General features: G+C 37.4%; 1 protein-coding gene across 1 annotated transcript in view; it reads left to right on the forward strand.

Moving 5' to 3' along the window:
• The window catches only part of AFF3 (AF4/FMR2 family member 3), a 478579-nt gene that overhangs the window by 284218 nt on the left and 168125 nt on the right, over nt 1–26236 (forward strand). The window contains exons 9-11 of the mRNA XM_021714010.1: nt 4272–4352; nt 13644–13680; nt 25533–25584. Of these exons, the coding sequence (XP_021569685.1) occupies nt 4272–4352; nt 13644–13680; nt 25533–25584 (170 nt within the window). The remainder of the gene's footprint in view (nt 1–4271; nt 4353–13643; nt 13681–25532; nt 25585–26236) is intronic.

Consider the following 26236-nt stretch of genomic DNA (forward strand, 5'->3'; position numbering starts at 1 on the left):
ACTTAGAGGCTTTAATACTGAGTGATCTATCACAGAAACAAAAAACTGAGTATCACATGTTCTCACTCATAAGCGGACCTTGAACAACTATTGTAATACTATAGGAAAGAGATTGGCAATAGTGGGAAACTGCTGGGTAGGCGGGCACACCTCATCAGCAAGGGTACCTGCATGATGAAAATTTGTATACTTAACTCTAAATGGAACCCCATGTATTTAAAATAAATTTTTTTAAAAAAACAAGCCCAGCCAGGCTCGGTGGCTCAGCCTGTAATCCCGCGCCTTTGAGAGGCTGAGGTGAGTGGATTGCCCAAGCCCACGGGTTCGAGACCCGCCTGGGCAGGCGAGACTTCATCTCTATAATAAAATCAAAAAATTAGCCGGGCGTGGTAGCGCATGCCTGTAATTCCGGCTACTCGGAAGGCTGAGGTGGAAGGATCGCTGGAGCCCAGCAGGTCGAAGCTGCGGTGGCCGGGAGCAGCCACTGCACTCCAGTCTGGGACTCCAACTCAAAAAAAAAAAAAAAAAAAAACAAGCCCAGTGGGATATTGATGGGACTAGATCCCCAAAGACAGTGGAAGAAACAGATAGGGATGAGTCTGGGAGTTATACCTCTTCTAGTCAGAACAGTGGGGGGTTGGGCATGAATACTCACAAACTTGTGCTTGGGGAACATTTAAGTTTAAAGCCTTTATTTTTTCGATGACAAAGGAGGCAAGATCACCTGTTCTGAGAGGGTGAGAACCAAAGTGAGGCTCAAGGAGAGTCACAAAATGCAGAAGTAACCTCCAAAACACTTGAAGAAGGAACAGGCTAGAAAAGAATGCATGAATTGCCCAAATCACATGGCGGGGGGCAAATTTAGGAAAATCAGTGTTCTACTTGTGTATCGCCACCATTATGCACAAATACCTTTGCCTAAGCAGCCCTTGCATAGGGTCAGAGGAGCCGGTGTTAGGGCTTGATCCAAAATAGAGATTTTAGAGGGATTGGTATGGATCTAAGACTGAGTCTCATCTTTTGGGAGCGTCTAGGAGAAGCCAGCTAAGGTGTCTGTTGGGTGACTAGTGTTGAGTGTTAGATTTCAAATACAGCCTCATGTGTCAGTTTTTAACGTGAGCAGCAGGAGGGCTTGATGACCCCATGGAATGAGTCAGTTCAGAGTAGACTGGGAAGAGCCAAGATTCCAGTTCTTCAAGACAAAAATACAAAGGTCGAAGTTCAAGTGAAGCTCGTGAAACCAGTAATTTGAGTTGGAGCCAAGATGGGCTCGAAGAACAGGTCAAGAAGGTGAAGTAAAATGCTTGGAGTTGTCCACAAGATTGCCCTGTTGCCCTTTCAGCCCACAGGAAGTTATCGGAAGAGCAGGGAGGGCTAGCAGGGATGGGAGAGAGCCTTTTTTCGGGTTGAAAGGGCAAAGAAAGGACAGAGAAAAAGCTACAGCTCCTCTTCAACAAGGGACCAAAACCACATGGCCACAGCCTCGAAGAAGAAGGGGTATTTGCATGAGGAGAGCAGGCTAAAAGAAGGTAGCCTCTGCCGTCTGTGGCAATTGTGAGGTTGGATGGAGGGAGGAAGGGAGGGAAGGTAGATAAGTTGGAGGGAAGGAAGGAAGGAAGAAATGAAAATAAAATTACAAGCATAACTGACATTAGAGAAGAAAGGTTGATACTTTATGCAACCAGAACTGATACCCTAACTTTCAAATATGGTAGATGCCGACTGAACACTTTGTGTATTTAAGGCAGAGGCACGGTGCCTCCCCAGAGAATGTCTTCAGGAAATCTTTGTGCAGAGAATGAGTGGGTGCTTAGAAATGGACCCTGATTAAGATACAAAGTTCATTGCCTGAGCCCGCGGGTTCAAGACCCACCTGGGCAACTTGGCGAGACCTCATCTCTACAATAAATCAAAAATCAGCCGGGCATGGGAGTGCGCGCCTGTAGTTCCAGCTACTTGGAAGGCTGAAGTGGAAGGATCGTTGGAGCCCGGCAGGTCGAGGCGGCGGTGGCCGGGAGCGGCCACTGTACTCCAGTCTGGGTGACAGAGTGAGACTCCAACTCAAAAAAAAAAAAAAAGATACAAAGTTCAAGGGGACACAGTTTCTACACTTAAGGATGAGCAGCTTAGTGATCTCTTAAAGCCTGTCTGCTATTTCACTCTTGGATATAGTGTGTATTAAACAAATTATAACCTGAAAGTTTCAGTTATAAAAGCTATTGGTCTAGGAAATATTTTTCTGAAAGTACTGTTATTTTTATTTTATGGACTTTTCATTTTATTTGGTTCTGATTAGCTGCAGGACACACAGAAATAGTACTTCATCTTTTGGGGGGGTTTGATAGCAGGCAGGCATGAAATGTGCACATATAAGGCATTCTGATTCACAGGTGAAATCTGTATGCAAAGTTGAACGTACTGGGGTTGTGTGTGAAAGTCTGATGTTTAATCATGAGTAATTAGTTTGTGCTTAGCAATTTGGGCCTCTAAGAATCATACAGTCTAAATTTTATCCCCAAAGAGTGATTACAAAGGAAGCCATTGAATGGCTGATTAGCAATGGGATGAATTCAAGGGCACACCAAGACAGTCCATGAAAGAGGAAGAGAACAATGAGTTCAATGGTTTGTAATTGATAACTAACTCCTCTACAAAAGATTTGAGGTAATTTACAGCAAAAATATACATATCCCAGCCAGTAATTTAAATGGAAGAGAAAAATCAGAAACTGTGTAGATGAGAAATGGCTCTAAGGGAGAGCCAAGTTATAGAAAGGATGGGGTTAGGAAACAGAAGAAAATGCCCTGGGTCTTCATGCTTTTCTTACCGGCGTAGCAACAATCTATCTGGGTGAGATCTGGCAAGTGCTTAGACAAGGTGGCCCAACTATGAGAATGATGACTAGTTCCCTGATCCAGTGAACAAAGACAGAGACCACCCAGGACACAAACTTGATAGTCCTGCTTTACAGCTTCTTCAAAAGGCACACCAAGGCACTGACAGATACTTGGGCTAAAATTGGTGAGAAAAGATTCAGACCTAAAGGGGCACTGGATCTGCCTTTGCTTTTCAGGGAAGAAACCTTGGGTAACAGCACATGTCGTGATGGGGGAAAGATGGCATGGGGTCAGTAAGTCCTTCAGGGGTGACTTTGAACACTCTCACCATCCATTTGCTCCCTGTCTGGGCTCCGCACATCTGAGGTGCTGGTAGAGGACAGTGACCCAAGGAAGGGAGATACCTGACCATTCCCTGAAACCTTTTCTTGCAAAAACCTGATGGAATTTCAACATCCACCCACCTACCAAAGGGAGGTGAGGAAATATCCTTACCTCAAGAATGAGAATTTCTCACTTTTCTTAAAATAGGTTGGCTACTGCCTCTATGCTTGCTTGGGTTTAGAAGTTCAGGCAAACCAGGAAAGAAGGTTCAGAACCTATGTGTAAATTCCAAGTTGGCTTCCAGGTAATCAGAAATCTGTTTAATTCCATAATCATTTCTGATTACAACTATCTTCCAGGAGATGAAACTAAAGGAAAATACTGGAAGTGAATAAAACAAGCCTTTTATCACTCACACTCTTACAGCTTAGTGAAAGTGTATGTCAATAAGTATATGACAACTTAATGCATTTTAGGCTTATGTTGTGTTCTTCATATTGTGTTATAACAGTGACTCCATTGCCTCCTCCTTCCCTGCCTTCCTCCTTGCCTGCCTGTCTCTGACTCCGTATGTGTGTGTGTGTGTCTCTCTCTCTCTATTGTTTTTTCACTTCTCTAGGCATGACATTTTCACAAAGACCAGAGTGATGTGTGGAGGTTATTGAGAACTCTTACTTGCTCTTTAATAGTATTAATAACTTCCCTAATAAAGATTTCTAAAGTTAAAAAGTACTTTGTGCATTCCTTCACCATTACCCTGTGAATTTTGTGGGGTCAAGTCCAAGTCCCCTTTGTGTGGCATTTTCCGCAGAACTTTTACCACTTGATTATCTCTTTACTCAGGGATAAAGAAATAAAATAAATGAAATAAAAATAGGACAACCTCACAGACCTTTTTAAGGTATAAAAGGAGGATAGAGATGGCTGCGGATTCAAGAATTGGTAAAATTAGGAAAAGAAATCACTAAAGTGGGCTTTACTTTAGAAGATGGGCTTCTTCCATCCCTTATTTATTCCTTATCCAGGCATGCTGGTGTCACTGCTTTACATGCCACTGACCTTTAATATTCTCTGTATCACAATATTGTTTGTTTTTATCCCCTCCTTTAGGAGATGACCTGGCTTCCACCACTTTCTGCTATCCAAGCACCTGGCAAAGTGGAACCAAGTAAATTTCCATTTCCAAATAAGGTGAGATCTTGCACCCCTTAGGAGGAATATGCCTCCGTCATGTAAATATTTGTAGTGGATAGGTTGACCCTTGATTGTCTTTTCCTCTGTAAATATTCCTGCCGGAGGCATATGAATCTGATCCCTAACAATTTGCAAGCAATATAGTTATCCACCAAAGGTGGGGAGTCAAGCTTGCAGTCTCACTTACCTGTACTTCCATACTCTTTGCAAAATGTGATGCTTATTACAATTGTCATTTTATCTAAAAACAAATTGTGAAATTGAAATGCATCTTACAGTCATTTTATACATTCAGTGTGATTTTATGTCCTGTTTCTTTTCCTGAAAAGCTGTTGTTAAATTAATGATGTATCTTAAAATCAGTGTCTTAGAATTGAAGATATGAGGTATTTAATTTCCCTGAGTATATTTCTTAAAACTTAAAATATTTTCTAGGACTTAAAATACTTTTTTTATTTTCTAAGAAAAAGCACACCAAAAATATCAGCCACAAAATATATTTAAATTACTGTATATATGAGTTGAATAAACTTTCTTTGATTTTTTTAAAGCCTTCACTGACACATAACTTCATACTCATGACAAAAGATCAAATTATGCAAATGGAAAGAGCACGAAATATCAAAGTCCCTGGCACCCTCACCTGATTCTATTTCCCTATCCAGAGATTACTATCAAGAGTTCAGTGTGTACCATTTCAGTCATTGTCCCTGTGTATTATAGGCACCTATGTGCATGTGTACTTGTTTAAAACTCTTAAATACTGTAGTACTAAAAGCATTTTTCAAGAGTTGTTTTTTTTCAGATGCTCACAATATGTATCTTTGCTTACATGTGTATCGATTTCACAGCTTTCTAAAATAGAATTATTGAAATAATTGTTCATGGCTGTTATCACAATGGTAAATTTTATGAGTTTATTTTCATTTACCTTTACAAAATGTATTTGAGATCTTTCCAACTGAACATATAGAGATTTCCTTCATTCTTCTAAACAACAGCAAAGTATTTTGTAGTAAGAATTTGCAATAATTTATTTAATCAAGCCCCTTTCGATGGACATTGGGATTACTTGTGGCTTGTCTTTATCGCAAACACTATTCCAAGAAATCCTTTTTGTAAATGTCTCTTTGTATGTCTGCTATTGAATATCTCTATTAAGGAAACCTAACTTAGGAATTGTGACTGTAGGTAACAGAAGCCACAGGTACTTTGGGCTGTGTTGTAAGAGTACTTTTTATACATCTTTGCTAGTGATTAATACTGTCTGATTTTTTATCACTGTGTCTGTATGATGGATGAAAAGTTGATATCTCATTGTTTTCATTTGCATTTTCCCAATTACTTTTAAGCTTGAGCATTGACTGGTTTTCCTTTGCAAATTATCTATTCATTATCCGCTGCCACTTTTTAAAAAATTATTTGTAGGAGCTCCCTAAATCTTATTCTCTTGAATATTCGATATGATGTAATTATTTTCTTGTAAACGTTTTATGTGCCTTTTATACTAGCAAAGTGCTTAATTTGTATGTCAGAGAAAATGATGGTTCTTGCTCTAACAATGTTCTCTATTTTATTCTAACTCTTTTACAGTTTTTATTTTTTTTTGATTTTGTGGATGGTATGACCTAGGATTCTAGTTTTATTCTTTTCGATGGTTAATATATTATTAAAACACTATAAATGTATTAGCCCATTTTCTCCTCACTTGTCTGAAATACACTTTGTCAATAATTGAATTTATCATAAACACATGGATTTGTTTCAGAACTCTCTATGCTGCTTTCTCAATATGTCTAGCTAACCCTTTCCCAAGAACTCATTTAAGTCAAAGATCCATGACCTTTTTCAGTAAAGGACCAGATACTAAATGGTGCAGGCTTTGCAGACAATACCCAAATGAATGAATGTGGCATCTCACTGGAGGAGTTGAAACCAGAACCCATCTGTACTTTCAGGCTTCTAGCCCTTTTCAGTACAAGGGAATTCAGTTGAATAGTTCAGTCATTATGTATTGCCAATGACATCCTGCCACATTTAGAATAAAATGCAGAATGCTTACAATATTTGCACATAATCTGTCCAAAATAGTAACTAATCCAAAATACAATCAAGTAAGCATTTTTATAAGTACACATTTTTATATAATTGACATATGTTGTTGTGACTTTGCCAAAAGGATGATTGTACAAATTTGATCTGTTTTGTTTCACGAAGCTACTTAAGTGTAAGTAATGACTTAACTCCTGAGGTGAAATTGAGACTTCCAATCATTAGGACAAAAATTTCATTGTTTAGCTTTGTGGAGGTATAATTGACAAATAAAAATTGTATATTTTAAGGGAAACAAACTTTTGTTTTGATATTTTATATATTGTAAAATAATAACTACAATCAAGCTAATTAGCAAATCCATCACCTCAGGTAGTTACCGTTTTCCCTTTATTTTCTCTTTTAGTGATGAGAACTCTACCTGCCTAGCAAATTTCTAAAAATCTACCCTCTTAGAAAATTTCAATTACACACTATAATATTGTTAACTATAGTCACATTTCTGATATATCATTCATATATATACGTGTGTGTGTGTGTGTGTGTGTATTTGTGTGTGTGTGTATGGTTTAAGTGAATTAAACCAAAACCAAACACAGAAAGACAAATATTGCATTCTATCACTTATACGTAGAATCTAAAATAGTCAAACTCATGGAAGCAGAGTAGAATGGTGGTTTCCAGGGACAGGAGGAGAGGACAATGAGAATGTTGGTCAGAGGGTACAAAGTGTCAGTTATACAAGAGGAATAAGTTATAAAAACCTAATGGAAAGACATGTGACTATAATTAACTTATTAACTGTTAAGACAGAAAGAAAGATGTATCTTAATTTTTGCTCAAAAAGATACATTATTATCTGTCATATAGGACAAAGAATTTCAAATTAAAATGGAAAAAAAAGTCTTACTTAGGACTATTCTAGGATTTACATGGAGCTGTTTCACCTTTAGATCTTTTTGCCTTGCTTGAGACAGAAAGAATAAGTGATTTTTCAAAATGTCAAAACATTGGGTCAAAACATTTTAATAATGCCTCTGTTTCAAAAAGCTTGCTGTACTGATGATTTATCTTGTACAAATGAAGAGTGCATTAGTTCCCTATTTTGACTGTAAGAAATTACCATAAACTTAGTGACTTAAGTAACACACATTTATTATCTTATACTTCTGGAGATCAGAAGTCTGAAATCAGTTTCACTGAGCTACAATCCAGGTGTCAACAAGGCTGTGTTCCTTCATAAGGCTCTATTTTCCTGCCGTTGCCAGTGTCTGGAGGCTGCCTCTGCCTTAGCTCATGACTCACACCCCTGACCTCTGCTTCCCTTCCACGTCTCCTTTTCCGCCTCTCCTAACTCCCTCTCTTCTTCTTTTTTTTTTTTATAAAGACCTTTGTGCTTATATAGTGCCTTCCCAGATGATCTCCCACCTCCAAATCATTAATTTAACCACATTTGCTTTTTATGTGTCTTTTAAAAGTCCCTTTTTCTATGCAAGGTAACATATTCACAGATTCTGAGAATTAGGGCACAGATATCTTTGGGGGTGCTATTATCCTGCCTGCAACAAAGACTGTTATTATTTTCACACAGAGTGCATCTCTTTTAACCTGTATCTCAATAAATTAGTATCCTGACAGCAGGGCATTGCAGTTCTTTAATTAAACTATTTATATTTGAGATGATTGCTATTGCTAGTGTATAGAAGCTAAAATTGTTTTTGGAATTTGAGGGGCGAAATCTCCACAATGACTCATAAACAATAAAATTAAACCCTTATTAAGATTGAGGAGCAACTTGACCTCACAAGGAAAGTCAGTTTAACTGCATTCTCAGTTACCAATACTACTAAATTAATTAGCTTAAAATTTTCGAGAATTTCCTCATTTTGTCTGGACATTGAAAGACATGACATATAATAAAATCAATTGATAGTGAACTTGGCTATTGTTTTTCTCTTCTCTGAGGACTTAATTTGGAGTCACAATTCCCAGGACAAATACCACCAGGCATTTCTGCCTCATTCTTCAATTCTCAAAAGTAATTGAATTTTGTAAAGAAAAGAATGCATGCCTCCTTTAAATTGGCTGCCATTACCAGATATTTCAGCCTAAAGAGAAGAAAATGTATTTGCTTTGCTTTTCCCCCTTCATTTCTGCAGCAATCTCATCCATTTTGAAATGCAAGTACAGAACTCAAAATGGTAGCACATTTTCCATCCTCAAGGAGGTGTACGTCCAAGCTTAATGGCGTTTTTCACGCATTTCACAAGGCATGGATGCTGCATCTGGTGGTATCAGACTGACCTGATACTTTTCCTGTTAATTGATTCTTAAGGCATTATACAGAAGAGTTCTAGCATTATTTCAAAACCAAGAATCCTCCTGCTTTCTCTTGACACACTAGAATGAGAATGAACGCCAACAAGACGGAAGGAAAGTGCTTTGAAGTTGGAGAGTTTATTATGCATCTCCTTTTCTGGGTTGCCCGCGTGCTTCCAAAACTACCACAAAACATTTCCATGTTTAGCATTACCTCAAAATAAGCATTTAAATTAATTGCAAATTACAGTATTTCAACGGTTTTGAGTTTTGTAGATTAAGAGTGAAAAGAAAGGAGTCAGTGAAGGTGAAAAGACACCCAACCAAATCAAGTGGTAATTTATCCTACGGTAATTAGCTTTACATTGAGGGTCTGAAAATATGAGGATATATATTTCCATTTCTTGCCTTTTGTAGTTCCAGTGATGGACTGATAGACCAGCAAGGAGAGGTATGAGTAGAGCCATTTTCAGATGGTTTCAAAAGCCATTTGTAAGTGATGCAATATCAATACTGTCCTCTGTCAGAAGTATGGCCAAAGAACTACCGTGTTTCGTTGATCTAAGGTGCATATTTTTCACATTTTAAAATCTCTAAAATCAGGATGTGTTTTATGGTTGATGGCATTTTCTAATTTATTGACATCAATTTTCCAATTAATTGGCTGCAGTTTTCAATTAATTGATAACAACTGATAGTACGTAAGAACCTTGTACGATTTGGATGTCATGTTACATTTGATTAAATATACATTTGATTAATTTCACTGAAGGACTTTATCGGATACAAGTGTACCTGGTTATTTCTGTCTTCAGCAAAATGGTTTATATGAACTTTTCTTCTCTGCTAAATACCACATTTAGAAGAGTGTTAGGATTCCCATATGCCAAAGAATAGTTTAGATGTAGGGACTTCAGGATTTAAAGATAGAGAAAAATACATCCCATGTGCTTCCAAGTAACAGAGAATGTTTGTTCTCTCTGTGCACTTGATCATCAGAATGATACACACTTGCTGAATGATCATGGCAAACAAAAAACAGCAGATTAACCTTGGAAATGGCCTGCTATGGAATTACAGGCAACTTCTTTTTTTAAAATGCTTTCCTGTTTTTTTAAATTTTCTTTAATGAAAAGATATTATGGAGCCATCTTTAGGATAAGATAATAATAGTAGTAGCATTCTTTTCATGATGCTTACTATCAAATTGTATACTTTATGTTAAGCCATTTATACTGAAATGATAGCAATTAGCTCAGAAATATTGACTCTGACTTCAATGTTCTAGACTGTGCCACTCCTTGGATACAAACAAGATTCAGGGTCTTAAGGTAGCTGACCCTTCCATGAGCAGGCTGGCCACACACTGGCCAAATGCCAGTAAGAATGATAATGGGACATTGTTGTTGTTTCAGTATACTACCAAGAAGACATCACGTAGAAACATGAGATTACATATTAAGCAAAAAGTCTTTGGTTTTGTTCTTGCCTCTCCTACGGCAGACGTCTATGGAGATCTTTTTTTGGAGGGAGGGGGAATTAACAATTTCTTTAACCATTTTCTGCCTGTCTTTATTCCTCACACAAAATAGAAACAATAATAGTTATTAATTAGACAGGCGTTTTAGTTAACATTTGAAATTTGTGATCTTATATAAAATATAGATGTATTTTAGCCCATCACTTCAGGAACAGTATTTCATTGTGTAATCATGATTCAGGTCACCTATAAGCTGTTCTTGGGATCTCTGCTGAAGAGTGTATGGCCAATAGTCATCATGTGGCTGAAGTATAAATGGGTTTTAGGATACATCAGTAAATTAAAAGATTTATTTCCTGTTAGTGTCAGCAAACGGTACCAGAAAAATATTTACTATTTTTTTTTTTTTTGAGTTGGAGTCTCACTCCGTCGCCCAGGCCGGAGTGCTATGGCACACTCACAGCCACCCCAGTGTCGACCTGCTGGGCTCCAGCGATCCTTCCGCCTCAGCCTTCCAAGTAGCTGGAACTACACGGCACACATGTTACCACACCTGGCTAATTTTTTTAAAAATTTATTGTAGAGACAAGGTCTTGCCAAGTTGCCCAGGCTGGTCTTGAACCTGCGGACTCAGGCAGTCCACTCGCTTCAGCCTTCCAAAGTGCTGGGATTGCAGGCTGAGCTACCAAGCCCAGCCTTTCTATTTTTTTTTAAAGAATGAGCTTAATGCTGAAAATTTTGTCCATTCTTGTCCATTTGATGGTGAGTGAGTATTGCTCTCCTTAGTACAGGGTGCCTTCGAAGAGCCGATATCTATAGACAGCACAGCGGAGTTAACTTAATGGGACTCAAAGTATTTTTCATATGTCAAAGCTGAAATTAATTTATGTTCAGATATAAACTCTAAGTTAATTAGAAGAGAAGGGAAACACATCGATCTACTTGGAGGATTTAACTGTGGATGTCTTCTTAGTAACAATATTTATCCAAAATAGGCCAAAATCATTTTTGCAGATTATATTTTAGCCCATCGCTTCTGGAACAGTATTTCATCTTCATATAACTATTTTCAAAAGTGGAATCTCTGGGTGAGAGTTGAGCTTGTTCTTTTTCTTCTGATGAATAGCTCATTACTGCCAACATCGAAGGAGGTTTATTAGGCATCTGTGTGTGACTCAATCTGTTTAATAGAGTGGGAATCCCTTCCCTTCCCAATTTTCCTATCCAACCCCTATCCGCCAGACTGACTCATTTCATACTATTCCAGTGGAATTCCTTTTTAAAACAGACATTATTACTTGGATTTCAATATGCCACAAGTCACATTAAATGACACCTCTGCCCTGTAGCAACTGTTTTTTCATGAAGCAAAATTCTGGTAAAGTATGTAAAGCCATTTAATCAAAGTTAATTCCATTTCACTAGAGTTTTGTTCCATGTACTAGAATTATAAAGGTATTCTGCTAGATCTCAACATGCCACGACTTACTTTTTTACATTCCTACCGTCTTGACTAATTTATTCTATTATAATTATTTCTTATATTTTATATTACATGAGAATTTTGCAAGGAAAGAGAATGTGAGTCCTTAAGACAAAATTTCACAATTCATTTTAACCCAGATAAAATCAGGTTCAGTTTCTACTTATCTGAGCATTAGTTTAAAATACTGTGTAGTACGGGTTTTATGTCATTGCAGATAAGTGGATATCAGTAATAATGTTTTCATCTACCAATGTGAGATTGACAATAGTTGTTGACTAGTATCCCTGGTGCAATGGTTGCCAGTCTCGTGTGTAGAAAGCTAGAGGGAATAAAGGTGCATTCAAAGAGAAGTGAGTTAGATTAAAAGCCAATAATATAATGGATCAATGACCTAAGTATAAGAATAAAACCACAAGCTTTATAGACGAAAACATAAATTTAAATCTTCATGACCTTGGATTTGGCAATGGATTCTAACATATGACAAAAAAGCATGAGTAACGAAAGAAAAATTAAATAAAATAAACTTGGTCAAAATTTTAAAAATTTTTTGCATCAAAGAACATTATTAGTAAAGTGGAAAGATAGAACTGACAGAATAGAAGAAAATATTTACAAATCATTTATCTGATAAAAGTCTAGTATCCAGATTGTCAAGAGCTCTTTCAACCTAACAAGAAAAGTGCAAACAACTCAATTAAAAAATGTCCCAGTGCTTGAACAGATATTTCTCCAAAGATGTAGAAATGGCCAACAAACACGTGAAGATGCTCAGCATCATTCGTTGTTAGGAAAATACAAATCAAAACCACAGTGAAAAATCACTTTACACCCACATGGATGGCTATAATCTTTTTAATGGAAAATAACAAATATTGGCAAGGATATGGAGAAATTGGAACCCTCATACTTCACTGGTAGGAATGAAAAATGGTTTCCCTGCTGTGGAAAACAGTTGGGCAGTTCCTCAAAAAGTGTAACACAGAGTTACCATATGACCCAGAAAGTCCACTCCTAGGTATGTACACAAAAGGGCTGAAAACAGGGATCAAACAAGTACAGATATCTGTGTGTTCATCGCAGTACTATTTACACTGTCCAAAAGGTGGAAACAGCCCTGACACCTGTCAGCAGATGAATAGAGAAACAAATTGTTGTATATCCGTAAAAAGGAATGAAATACTGACACATGACACAACATGAATGAACCTCTAAAACACTGTGCTAAGTAAAAGAAGCTAGACACAAAAGGTTACATACTGTATGATTGCCCTGGTATGATTATCCAGAATAGATCAATCTATAGAGACAGATGGAAATTGGTGGTTGCCAGGGACTAAGGAAAAGGGGGAATGAAGAGACTCTGCTTAATGAATAAGGGGTTTTACTTTGGAGTGATGAAAATATTTTTCATCTAGATACAGGTAATGGTTGCACCACATTGTGACTGTGCTAAATGCCACAGGATTGTTCACTTTAAAAATGTTTAATTTTCTATTATCATAATACTGTGAGAAGGGGATTGGTGGTAGTGGGAAACTGCCAGGGGAGCGGGAGGGGGATTGGCAATTGAGGGAAACTCATCAACAAGGGTACTTGCATAATGAGCATTTGTATACCTAACCCTGAATTGTGCCCCACATCTTTAAAATCAATCAATAAATATAAATAAATAAAAATTAAAAATAAAAATGTTTAATTTTATGTTATGTAAATTTCACCTCAATAAACAAAACAAAAAATTCATAATACAAAGTGAAAGTGATTGTGAAATATACTCCCGGTACTACTTATCAAGCATGTTCATGTAAATTCCTCATTACGGTAACTAGTAGAGGTTAAGAGACACGAGTCAGTTCTGAATGATATATCTCAAGTGGTATATCTCAAGTTCAACTTGTGTTTTGAAAATCAAAGTAGGAAAATTAATTGACACTTCTTGTTCTTTCAGGACTCTCAGCTTGTATCCTCTGGACACAATAATCCAAGTAAGAAAGACTTTATTATTTCATATGGGGTACAGGGGATCAGGTGTGGAAGGCAGAGGGGAAGAGAAGAAGAACATGCAATAGACAGTAGTTTTCAAAGAAATTTACCAAAAAACAAAATCAGATGGGGAAAAGGGATGGTCACTGTTCAAATAGATAAGATTCCTGGTGACCTTCAGTGTTCATGTTCAAGGAAGGGAGTAACAAAACATAAAATGGTGAATTTCAAAGCAATCCTAGGAGAAAAGAACATCATGTTTTATTATAGTTGTTCCCTAGTATATGTGGGAAGGGGGAAAAAAACTTAAATGGCGAATATTGAGTTGTCTAAATAAAAAGAAAATGAGTGGACAAAGAACACCAATTAGAAGACTTCAAGATAAATGGCCTCAGAATCCATGAAGAAAAGCCACAACTTGCTGGGTATGTGCAGAGTCTACTGTCTAGGAAGCAGTTTCCTCATTGAATCAGTGGATAAATAACACGTGTGCTTTGTCGTCAAACAGAGGATGTTATCATTCCGTGAAGTAGTGTTTTAATTCTCTTCTTTGGCACTACTAATTGGTATTAATGTTGTCTTGAGCATTAAAAATGCATAAGCTACCCTGTTCACGTCCTAAAAGCATACTCATAAAGACCAAAATTGTTAGTTTCATGACCAGCAGGCGAGCTGAGAGCGTCCCTTGCCAATTACAGAGCTGTGTTTGAAGATGAAAATCCTCTGAGCTAGTAGATATGCATTTGGAACTGTGGCTCACCCACTGGGCATCTATGAGGCAAAAGGGATGGAGAGAAAAAAAAATGCCCTGACAAATGCGTTGGGAAGCCCCCAAATTTTAATGCATAACTACAGAAAGGTCAGCAGAGGGGGTGATGGCACAAAGATGCATAGGCAATATCTCTTAATTATCCCACCCTTGGTTGGGATTTGCTGTGGGCACAGGCACCAGCGAAGAGGCGAAAAGCCAAGGGACATGAAATGTGAAGGAAATAATGAATTAAATCAGAAGAAAAGAGATCAGAAGAAATGCTTGGTTGAGTTCATGTGATATAGGTCATCATCAGCATCATATACCAAAGACTAGAACGTATTGAAGAGTTCATTGCTTTCCTCGCCGTTTCTCATTATTTGCATTTAAACATTCAGGATAGAGGGAGAATATAACACAAATAACTGTATGTTCTCTCAGCTTGGAGTTTTTGATAGAAAGACGAGCAAAGGAAATAGTTGTTGAGTGTCTGCTGTGTGCCAGCACCCTGACTTATCTTATTTCATGTAATTCTCCCAATGACTGTGTGAAGTAGTTGTTATTATCGGAATTTGAAACATGAAGAAAAGGAGATTCTGAGGCTCATAACTAGCGATTTTTAGTCACGTGGCTAAGAAAAATGACAGCTAGGATTTGAATTCGGAAATCTCTGCCTCAGAGACAGACTTTTTGTCTCACTATGTTGATTCCCAAGAAGTTGATCCTATCAATTCACTGTGAGATTGAATTCTTACCTAAGAACTGTATGCTGTGATTTCTATATGCATCTGGCATATTTTTACGGAATTCCATAATATTCGCTGCAACTTTGATGATATATTCATGGAACATGGTGAGACCCTTTCTTTGTGTGGTACAAAATCCTCTGGCATTTTTTGGTCCAGAAAAACTTTTTGATTGGCTTTCTCTTTTCTAGGGTAAGGGTTTGTTTTGGGGTTTTTGGTTTCATTTTTTTGAATTAATCTTTTCCCTAAAGTCAAGCATATGTATGAAATGGTAATATTCCTATTTTAAAATCTGAGAATGTTCTGTAGATTATAGCACATTTGAAACTTTAGGATAACTGATCGCACCAGAATTTCCTGTGCTGATTTTGTATTTGGTTTGAAATCATGACTCTAGTAAACATGTAGGAAATAGAGGAAAACTCAACTTCAGAGAAACTAAAACCAAAATGTGTGTGTGGGTATGGATTGATTACTAACCCTCACTACTTTAGGCCAATGCTTTTATCCTGTTTTTGAAATTAGAAAAACTGTCTTATATAAATACTAAAGGAAAAGTGTATGCATTAAACAAAATGATTTTCAATCCAAATCATATAAAAGATAGTTTTCTGAATTACTGAGCAATCAAACTTAATATTATAAAATGGAAGCTTATTACACATTGAGAAAGTTAAATACTAAAATAGATGATGTATATCCACACTTTTAAAATGATGAGAGCATCCTGTTCACGTGGCAGACTGGGCTTTAACACTTCATTCCCTCCCTTAGGAATCCCTACCTCACAGCCATAAAGCTGAAGAAATGGAAATAAATCCATAGTAGCACTGAGAACAGGAAGGAATGCCATCAGCAAACTAGAAATATAGTTGTTTCTGGAAAACAGAAAGTAATAGGACTCTACTGAAAAATAATCCTGAGCAGGAAAGGTCATGACCCAGAAAAAGAAAAAAAAAATCAAACAAACAGGAACAAGCTTTAGCAGTGGTAGGAACAGCCCTGGGGAGCTCCAGGAAAGACCAGATTTCCACTTCACCCCAGGAGAGACCAAGTGTGAACTGCCTGTGGTGATAGGAAAACCTGGGTCATTCTTCCACTTGTTATCCTTCCACCCCATCCTCATAGATTCTCACAGGGAGCTTTCAGTGTGATTTTCCTCTCAAAAAAACCAAAAGACCAAAAAACACAGTAATATTTGCTAAAAAATGAACAGTTGACTACAAATCCTAGTTACGAGCCATCACCTAAGAGAGAAATAGAATAGTTTCTAAGGTAATACCAGCCTTTAAAAATAGACATAGATGAGTATGGGAAAAGAGTCAACTTTTCTTAAGAGAGAAACAAAAATTCTACATACCTAAAGCACAGTACTTTCTATTTTTATTGAGGGGGTGCAGTGTGAAGGGAGGGTTGGGGCTTCCAGCTTGCCTAGAGACCTCTCTTCTTTTGAACCCTAAATGAAGTCTTCAAGTCAGCATACCCTGTCCATTTAAAAAGAGCCCTAAATCAGTCCTTCTCTACAAAGGATAGGTGCATTAGAAAAATTTATCAGCCGGGCTTGGTAGCTCAGCCTGTAATCCCGCGCCTTTGGGAGGCTAAGGTGAGTGGATTGCCTGAGCCCGCGGGTTCGAGACACATCTGGGCAGCGAGACCTCATCTCTACAATAAATCAAAAAATCAGCCGGGCATGGTAGCACATGCCTGTAATTCTGGCTACTTGGAAGGCTGAGACGGAAGGATCGCCAGAGCCCAGCAGGTCAAGGCTGCGGTGGCCAGGAGCGGCCACTGCATTCCAGTCTGGGCTACAGAGTGAGACTCCAACTCAAAAAAAGAAAAGAAAAATTTATCAATATACTGACACAGAAATTTCATACCAATTGCCTTTGCTAACCAACCTGTTAATCAAAAATGTGATGATATAACCAATGAGCATGGCTCCAGAGGAAATCTAGCTAATTCAAGGGAAAGAAAAAATTGCCAAGTATGATTGCTGTCTTCAGAAAATTTTGAAATCACTTGTATTAAATAAAAAGAGAACAGACTGACATGAAAAAGAAGTAATTACAGAATAAGTGAATACTTGAGAATTTAAAATATGAGCAACAGAATTTTAAAAATATTAATAGGGATAGGTAACAGCTAAAGTCTGGAATCTGGAATAAAAAGTTGAAAACTTTTTTTTTCTAAATATAAAGCAAAACACTGATGGAAAGTGTGAAAGAGAGTTAAGATATACAGACAATTAGTCAGGGGGCGACAAGGTCAAAATTCAGCTAATAGGAATACCAGAAAAAGAAAGTGGAGAAGGATAAATAATAATAGAAATAGAGTTTCAAGAGAAATGAGCAACTTATAATCAAACGTGCTTATAAAAAAAGAAAACATGGGACAATGAGCAAGAGTAAAGAAAAACAAAGACCGCAGATCATTAGACTACTAATTCAGAAATCGGAACTATCAAACCTAGAATATAAAATTAGGGTCCTTAATTTAATTTCTAAAGATAAAAAAGATTGAAAAACGTGAAAAGCAAGAAGAGTGCTAAACAGAACTTCTAGAAATGAAAAAAATAATAATAGAAATTAAAATATCCGTGGACAGGCTTAATAGCACATTAGGCATAACTGAAATAAAATTAATGGATTGAAAAATTAAATGTAAGAAATTTCTAGAATGCAGCCTAGAGAGACAGAAACGGGAAATAGGAAGTAGAAGTTAAGAAGCATGGGGGATAAAGTTGGAAAGTCTCATCTAGAAAGTATAGAATTCTAGGAACTGATAGGGGAAAAAGCCAATGCTAAAGGAGATGATGACTGAGAATTTGCTGGAATTGAAAGACACTAAGCCATAAAGTCAAGAATCCCGATCAATACCAAGCAAGGTAAATGAAAAAGACCTTACTAGACACATTATAGTGAAACTGCAAAACACACAGATAAAGAAATAAACTTCCAGCTGACTTCACAACCATATCAGTGAGAGCCAGCAGACAGTTAAATTGTATCTTCACTGAGTTGAGAGAAAATAGCTGTCAACTTACAATTGTGTGTCTTGTAAAAAAGAAAAAAAATTTTTTAAAGAATAAAGACATTTTCAGACAAAGAAAAACTGGGAAAGTTTATCACCAGTAGATTCTTACAAAAAGATTTTCTAAAAGATGTATTTTGTTCAGAAGGAATATGAGGTGCAAGAAGAATTAAATAGCAGTAAATGTAAATATGGGGGAAATGTGGACAATATTGATTGCATGGAACAACAGCAATAATAATATCTTATGAAATTATCAAGAAATGTGATTGGAATATACAAAAGCAATAAAATAGGGAGAAGAGAATTTAGAATTAAAATCTTCTAAGTTCCTGTAGTTATCTGGGAAAAGGGTAAAATATTCACTTTGGACTTTAATAAACTTGTAATTTTTAGGGTAGCCTCTAAACTATAGAAAACGGGTATTTAACCTACAAGCCTAATGTGGTTTGAAGCATCTTACAAACCACATTTAAAATGGAATGTGAAATATTTTTAGTTAATCCAGAGGAAGTAAAGAATAGAAAATGAAAGAGTATAGGAAAAATATGGTAGCATAAGTTAAATTAAATAAGATTTTTTTTTTTTGAGTTGGAGTCTCACTCTGTCGCCCAGACTGGAGTGCAGTGGCCGCTCCCAACCACCACAGCCTCGACCTGCTGGGCTCCGGCAATCCTTCCGCTCAGCCTTCCAAGTAGCTGGAACTACAGGCGCGCTACCACGACTGGCTAATTTTTGATTTATTGTAGAGATGAGGTCTCGTCAAGTTGCCCCGGCAGGTCTCAAACCCACGGGCTCAGGCAATCCACTCACCTCAGCCTCCCAAAGGCGTGGGATTACAGGCTGAGCCACCGAACCTGGCTAAATAAGATGTTTTAAACAAATGGATTATATGCTATGATTTGATGATAAATATTGTCCAAATTGATTAAAAATAAAACTTCAGCTCTATGCTATTTATAATATGAAATTAAAGATTCAGAAACTTTGAAAGAAAAAGAACAGGAAAATATATGTTAGGCAAAGACTGATGTTTATATTGATACTAGAAAAATAAACTTTAAGCAAAAAACATTACTAGACTTAAAAGGGTCACTACATGATAAAGAAAGGTATAACTTAACATGCAGACAAAATAATTTATACAGGTAAAGTTCAAATAACATAACATCAAAATTTTCAAAGTGAAAAAAAATCACAAGAAGTCTATTATATTAATGGGTAATATAACCATAAATTAATTGATATAATGTAAACAGAAAAAATAGTAAGGATATATAAGATTTAAACACCACAATTAGCAAGAGCACACTACCCAACAACTGCAGAATATGCATTATTTTTGAGCCGACAAGGAACATTTATGAAAATTGACGATACCCTGGATGATAAAGCAAGCTTCAACAAATATTAGAGGATCAATATTATACTCACCATAGTCTCTGGACCACATTATGATTAAATTAGAAATTGACAATAACAAGATAATTAGTGGGCAAAGCATATATGTTTAGAAATTAAGAATCAAGCTGGGCTTGGTGGCTCAGCCTGTAATCCCGTGCCTTAGGAGACTGAGTTGACTGGATTGCCTGAGCCCACGGGTTCAAGGCCTGCCTGGGCAACTTGGCGAGATCTCATCTCTACAATAAATAAAAAAATCAGCCGGGCGTGGTGGCGCGCGCCTGTAGTTCCAGCTACTTGGAAGGCTGAGGCGGAAGGATCACCGGAGCTCAGTGGATCGAGGCTGCAGTGGCTGGGAGCGGCCACTGCAGATCCAGTCTGGTTGACAGAGTGAGACTCCAACTCAAAAAAAAAGAAAAGAAATTAAGAATCATTTGGAAACCAGTAAATATTTGGGACTGAGCGATAATAAAAATACCTAATTTTATAAGTGGAAGACATAACTAAATTAAAGGGAAAGTTGTAACCCTAAATACTCATAATAGAAAGAAAAAAGTCAATGAGCTAAGTATCAATATTAAGAAGTTAGACAAGTTGGGCTCGGTGGCTCAGCCTGTAATCCTGTGCCTTTGGGAGGCTGGGGTGAGTGGATTGCCTGAGCCCGCGGGTTTGAGACCCACCTGGGCAACGAGACCTCATCTCTACAATAAATCAAAAAATCAGCCGGGCATGGTAGCGCATGCCTATAATTCCGGCTACTTGGAAGGCGGAGGCGGAAGGATCGCCGGAGCCCAGCAGGTCAAGGCTGCGGTGGCTGGGAGCGGCCACTGCACTCCAGTCTGGGCGACAGAGTGAGACTCCAGCTCAAAAAAAAAAAAAGAAGTTAGACAAAGAAGGGAAAATAAGCCCAAAGCAAGTAGAAAAGAGATTTACAAAACAAGACAAAAGTAGAAGTTAATGAGATAGCAAACAAGGATAAAATTTTAGATGTCAGTAGAGCCAAAAATTTATTTTTTGAAAGTATAATAAAGTTGATAAACTTCCTGGAGAGGTTGATCAGGACAAAAAGAGAGAAGGAACAAATATTAGGAAATAAAAAGGAAACAAACTAAAAATAATGCAGGTTTTAAAAAAAGATATTTTGAGCAAAATTATCTAAATTTTTTCTAAATTAAGTAAAAAGAATATGATTAAAGTGATTATTCAGGTATTATATATATTTTATATGAGATTTCTATATGAATATAACCTGAGTAGTCCTACAAAGTTTTTTTTTAATTGGCTCAATAATTTTTTAAAAAGTCATTCTACACACACAATTTCAGGGCTAGACACTTTTACCAGGAGTTCTGCCAAACTCACAGGAAGAAGTAATTCCGAAACTACATACTCTTTCAAAGAATTAAAAAAAAGTCAGCAGTTCCCAATTCATTTTATCAGCCTAGCATAGCCTTGATATCAAAACATGTCAAGGCCTATAAAAGTAAAAGAGATTACTTGCCAATTTTATTCATGATCATAAATGTAAAAATCTTAATCAAAATGTTAGTAAATTCAAGCCAGCAAAGTATAATGTGTATTTTAAAATGTAGTTAATAATTAAGAAATTATATCTATTGCAGGAATTCAAAATTGGATTCCTTTCAGAATATTCATTAATATAATTCATTATTTTAAAATATTAAAGGAGAAAAATATTATTGCTTCAATAAATTCAGAAAAAGCATTTGATAAAATTCACTATATGTAGTTTTTTTAAAAACTTAGCTAATCAGGAATAGAAGGCCACTTCATTAACACAATAAAGTTATCTGAAAAAAAAACTTAGAGAAAGCATCCTATTTAATGTTGAAACATTTATAGCATTTGCCTAAAGATTAAGAACAAGACATGGATTTACTTTTATCTAACATCATACTGGAAATCTTTGGTCAAGGCAGTAAATTAAGCAAAAGTATCTGTTAGAAAGGAGAAAACAAAACTTATTTTCTCAAATTAGATTGTCTATGTAGAAAACTCAAAAGAATCTACAGATGAGTTATTAGGAGTAATAAGAAAATTTAGTAAGGTTACAGTAAACACAATTTTGTTTCTCTACACTAACATCTGAAAAATACTATTTTTAAAAACTTTTTTTTTTTTTTGAGTTGGAGTCTTACTCCGTTGCCCAGGCCGGAGTGCTGTGGCACACTCACGGCCACCCCAACATCGACCTGCTGGGCTCCAGCGATCCTTTAACCTCAGACTTTCAAGTAGTTGGAACTACAGGCATGCACTACCATGCCCGGCTAATTTTTGATTTATTGTAGAGACGAGGTCTTGCCAAGTTGCTCAGGCTGGTCTCAAACCCACGGGCTCAGGCAATCTACTCTCCTCGGCCTCCCAAAGTGCTGGGATTACAGACTGAGCCATAGAGCCCAGCCTAAAAAACCTTTTAACATTAGCATTAAAAATAAAGCTGGGCAAGCCCCTAGGGTCCCCTCCCACTGTGGGAGCTTTCCTGTTCTCTTAATAAATCCTACTTTCTCTTAAAAAAAAAAAAATAGATATATGTTTTATATATATGTAAATAGTATTTTATATATAAAACTTACTGAGCATATATGTAAGCCTGACATATGTAAGCCCTAAGACCCAAACTCCTAACAGGTGCAAGAATGTTTGCAGTTGCATCTTTTATAATGGAAGAAATCTAAATGCCCATTGATACAATACAAATAGTTTTATCTGTCAATTAAAAATAAAATTGCAATAAATTTTTAAAAAGTGGTACAAATAAGAAACCTGTGGTACATGTGTCCAGTAAGATGTTGCAAAGCAGCGAGGATGACCAAGCCAAAGCTACATGCATCATCTCAGTGGTGAGTGTACCTTGAACCTCTTTTCCCATATAGCATGGGATTCTATATTAGTGACATCAGAACAGAAGACATATACTGAGCACCTACTGTGTGTTAGGCACTGTGGAAGGCACAGGCAGACAAATATAGAATGTCAAATTGAAAATGTGTGTATAATATACATACATGCATCTATTTACATATATACCTATACATTTGTATATATAGTCCTTCCGATGGCTCATCTTTGTCCTTCTTTTTCTCTATAATGATATTTCTAACTTGCAAAAATGACTATACTGCACCCAAGTCAGTCTCTTACGTCCAGTCTTTTGTGTCCATTGATCTTATTAATGATCAATGCAGGTTCCCTTCCAAAGAGACCAGTGGCGTGTCCATCATGAAAACAGCTAAAATAAATAGGAGGACCCAAACGGTCCTCTTTGAGGGCTGCTGGGAGATATCTCCTGAGCACCCAATATTTTTTTTTTTTTTTGAGTTGGAGTCTCACTCTGTCGCCCAGACTGGAGTGCAGTGGCCGCTCCCGGCCTCCGCAGACTCGACCTGCTGGGCTCCGGCGATCCTTCCGCCTCAGCCTTCCAAGTAGTTGGAACTACAGGTGCTCGCTACCACGCCCGGCTCATTTTTGATTTATTGTAGAGATGAGGGCTCGCCAAGTTGCCCAGGCGGGTCTCAAACCCTCAGGCTCAGGCAATCCACTCACCTCAGCCTCCCAAAGGCGTGGGATTACAGGCTGAGCCACTGAGCCCGGCTCTGAGCACCCAATAAAACAATCTCTTACAAATGTTCTAGAATGTTCTAGCTTACATCATCATTTCCCCTTGGGTGCTAATAAAGAGATTGTGATTCTCAGTGGAGTATGCACTTGAACATTTCAGAGTAACTGCAGAAATTGCATCACCTAAAGTTTCAAGATGTTGGAAGGAATTCTGTGTTTTGTTCTTTCCGAAGGACAAAAATAGTTGCAACCCTTGTCTCAATTCCTGAGCTTACTTTTCCCCAGAAAGGTGAATTTTGTTATCAGCACTAAAGTTGCTAAGAACACTCACTCGGGCTGTTCACCAAAGTTCTATTTAGCCCCACTGTATCCTTCCTAATTGACAGAACCTATTCTGTTTTCCCTGTTGCCACAATATAATTGCTGCTAAAAGCAAAGATAATGGACTGTGACTTTGTGCTGAAGACCACTCATGACTCAGGCAGCATTGTGGTCAAAGTAAAACATATTTCTTCAAACATCCAAACAGCGTCTTTGTTTATATTATTGATTTCCTGTTTTCTGACATAAATTGTTTGGAAATGTTTACTGTCGCCTACTGCTGCTGAGCCTGCTGTCTTACATGCTTGACTATGATGGGACACGGTGACTGCTAGAGACCGTACACTGAGGAAAGTAACCAATGTCACCAAATTAAAGGGGAAAAAGGATCGATGTGTTTGAGAAAAATTAAACCCCCATTTAGTTTTGTCTTATATAATGCAGGTATTATAACCCTCTCTTTGGGGATTATGGCAGAAATTGTGGTTACTCAGTGGAAAAATGATTCTGGCAAGTGCTGAATTAGTTTATTTTCCAGCACCGAAGCCAGTTGACCAGGCCTTACATATCTCCTAAATGAGTGCACCAGAGACCTGGCCTGGAAGACAAAATACAACGTAGAAGGATGAGCTTTAAAGCAAGTTTATTCATTTGCTGCCTTTACCCTTATCTCTTTCAACATGGTTTTATATGTATTGGGACCCTGTCTAATCAATGTTTGTTATCAAGGTAGTTAAAAGAGATTTTGTGGCTTTTTTGTTCTTCTCTTAATCCGACTGGTTTTTTGACAAAGTAGCTATCCTTCATAGCTGTTCTGGCATTGTGTAGAAACGCAGCAGAGAGTCATGTCTGAGACGGATGTACGAACTGTAGACAACTGTGTCTTCCTTTTCTCACAATCATTTATTCCTATAAGAAAAAGAAGAAAATATGAAATTTGCTTTTGAGTTAAGTTTGGACAATATTCATTATGCAATTTTGGGAGTCGTTTCTCAGTCTAGGTGACCACAAGCTAATGTTGACAGCTGACAAAGGGGGCTCAGTACATATGATGCACATGCCTGAGGACCTAGCAGTAGACTGAGGGAATCTAGAGATCCCCAGGCTTGATCTGAAAGAGCACAGCAAAATGAGTTTCCACCACAGGCCCACTTCGTGCAAGTCACAACCTTCTCTGGGGTTTATTAGCATTGCACAACCATCAGCAGCCCCACCTAACTCTCACTCTCAGTCATGACCAACTCTTCTCCATCCCCAGGCCTCAAGGAAATGCAAAGAAGCTCCTTACAAAACGAGGATGCATGGTTCAGACCACTAATAGGTTGAGGATTAGGAGTTATATTATGCCTCCTGCAAGAGGAATTTGCCATTTATAACTACAAAAAGTGGTTCCAGGCTCCCCTAACTAAAATCTGTTACGTCCTTGAAGGCCATAGTTCACAGAAACGCTTCTTTAGCCTTTCAGGTGGTCAAGAAGGACTTCTGGTTTCCATTTTATTCTGCTTTAACTTGGGGGCCCACAACCCTGCTCCCAAGGCTGTCTGTGGGGTATAGTTTGGGAGGATCTTATAACCTACAGTGCAACCTCAATGTTTTGTAAAATTCTCAAAGTTCTGATTCATCCTGACCTGGTTCGGCTTGTTAGCAAAAGCATTCAAAGTTCAAAATGCCTTAGATATAGAATGCTAATGGGTTTGTTTCCCTAAATTTTCTGTAAAGTGAAGTAGAAGGAAACAGGTTCCATCTGTAAGATATTCATCTTCTGGCAAGGTCTCCCTCCAAGCCTCTGGTTATTTGCAAATAGCTCCTTAGTACCTACTCACAGTTCTGTGCCTGGGCAATTGCAGAAAAAAAGAAATTATTTTACAAATCCGGTTCTCTGACAATAAAAGATGTTTTAAAAGCCTCCCGCTACACATTTCGAAAGATTGTTAATAGGAGCATGGAAATATATTTAATCTGTCTTAAACCTTAAAGACTGTAAGACTCACATGTTAGTATTTTTTTTTTCTGCTTGCTTTTTAAGAGAAAGGTGATGCGGAGCCAGAGAGTCCAGACAATGGCACATCGAACACATCGTAAGTCTCTTTCGTGTTTCTATCAGGGATGACTGCTCTTTAATATGCCTTATAAAATGAAACAGTGTGAGTATCTTGTAATAGTAATAATAATAATGAAAGAAGTCCATGGTTTTCTTTTCTCATGATAATGTCTTTTTAAATGCTTTGGGTGCAGATACTTCTTGAGGTCTTTTTCATGCTTTAGCATGGTGCGAGGCGTCATGAAAAACGTGAATGCTTCTCTTTACCAAGAAGAAATATAATGAGATTCAAGGGGGTATGCTAGGGGAGAGAAGGAAAGTAAGCTTTCGAATTTGGTTGGAGACTTTCAGCACTTTCAGATTGGCAGAACTTTTCACACATACTGGAAGATATTCTGTTCCACACCTGTGAAGTAATAAGGCCATTTTAGAAGCCTGCCATCTGCAACCTCACCTCTGAATTATGTGAAAAATACAATTATAGATATCTCTGGAATCTCAAGAGTTTGTTGATGTTTTTGAATTATCAAAAGCAGTTTCTAAAAGATAAGAAAAGGCACTTATAAAACATGTGTTCTTCACTCTATGGTTTTTTTCTCTCAGTATTCAAGAAATCCAAATATGTTTTTAAGGATTGATTTGATGCTGGATTGATATTTGCTCTTTAAAGGTTCTTATTTTTATCATTT

This window comes from Carlito syrichta, unplaced genomic scaffold (genome assembly GCF_000164805.1).
Source record: "Carlito syrichta isolate Samal-C Ts95f unplaced genomic scaffold, Tarsius_syrichta-2.0.1 Scaffold305149, whole genome shotgun sequence".
In the NCBI taxonomy this organism is placed as follows: domain Eukaryota; kingdom Metazoa; phylum Chordata; class Mammalia; order Primates; family Tarsiidae; genus Carlito; species Carlito syrichta.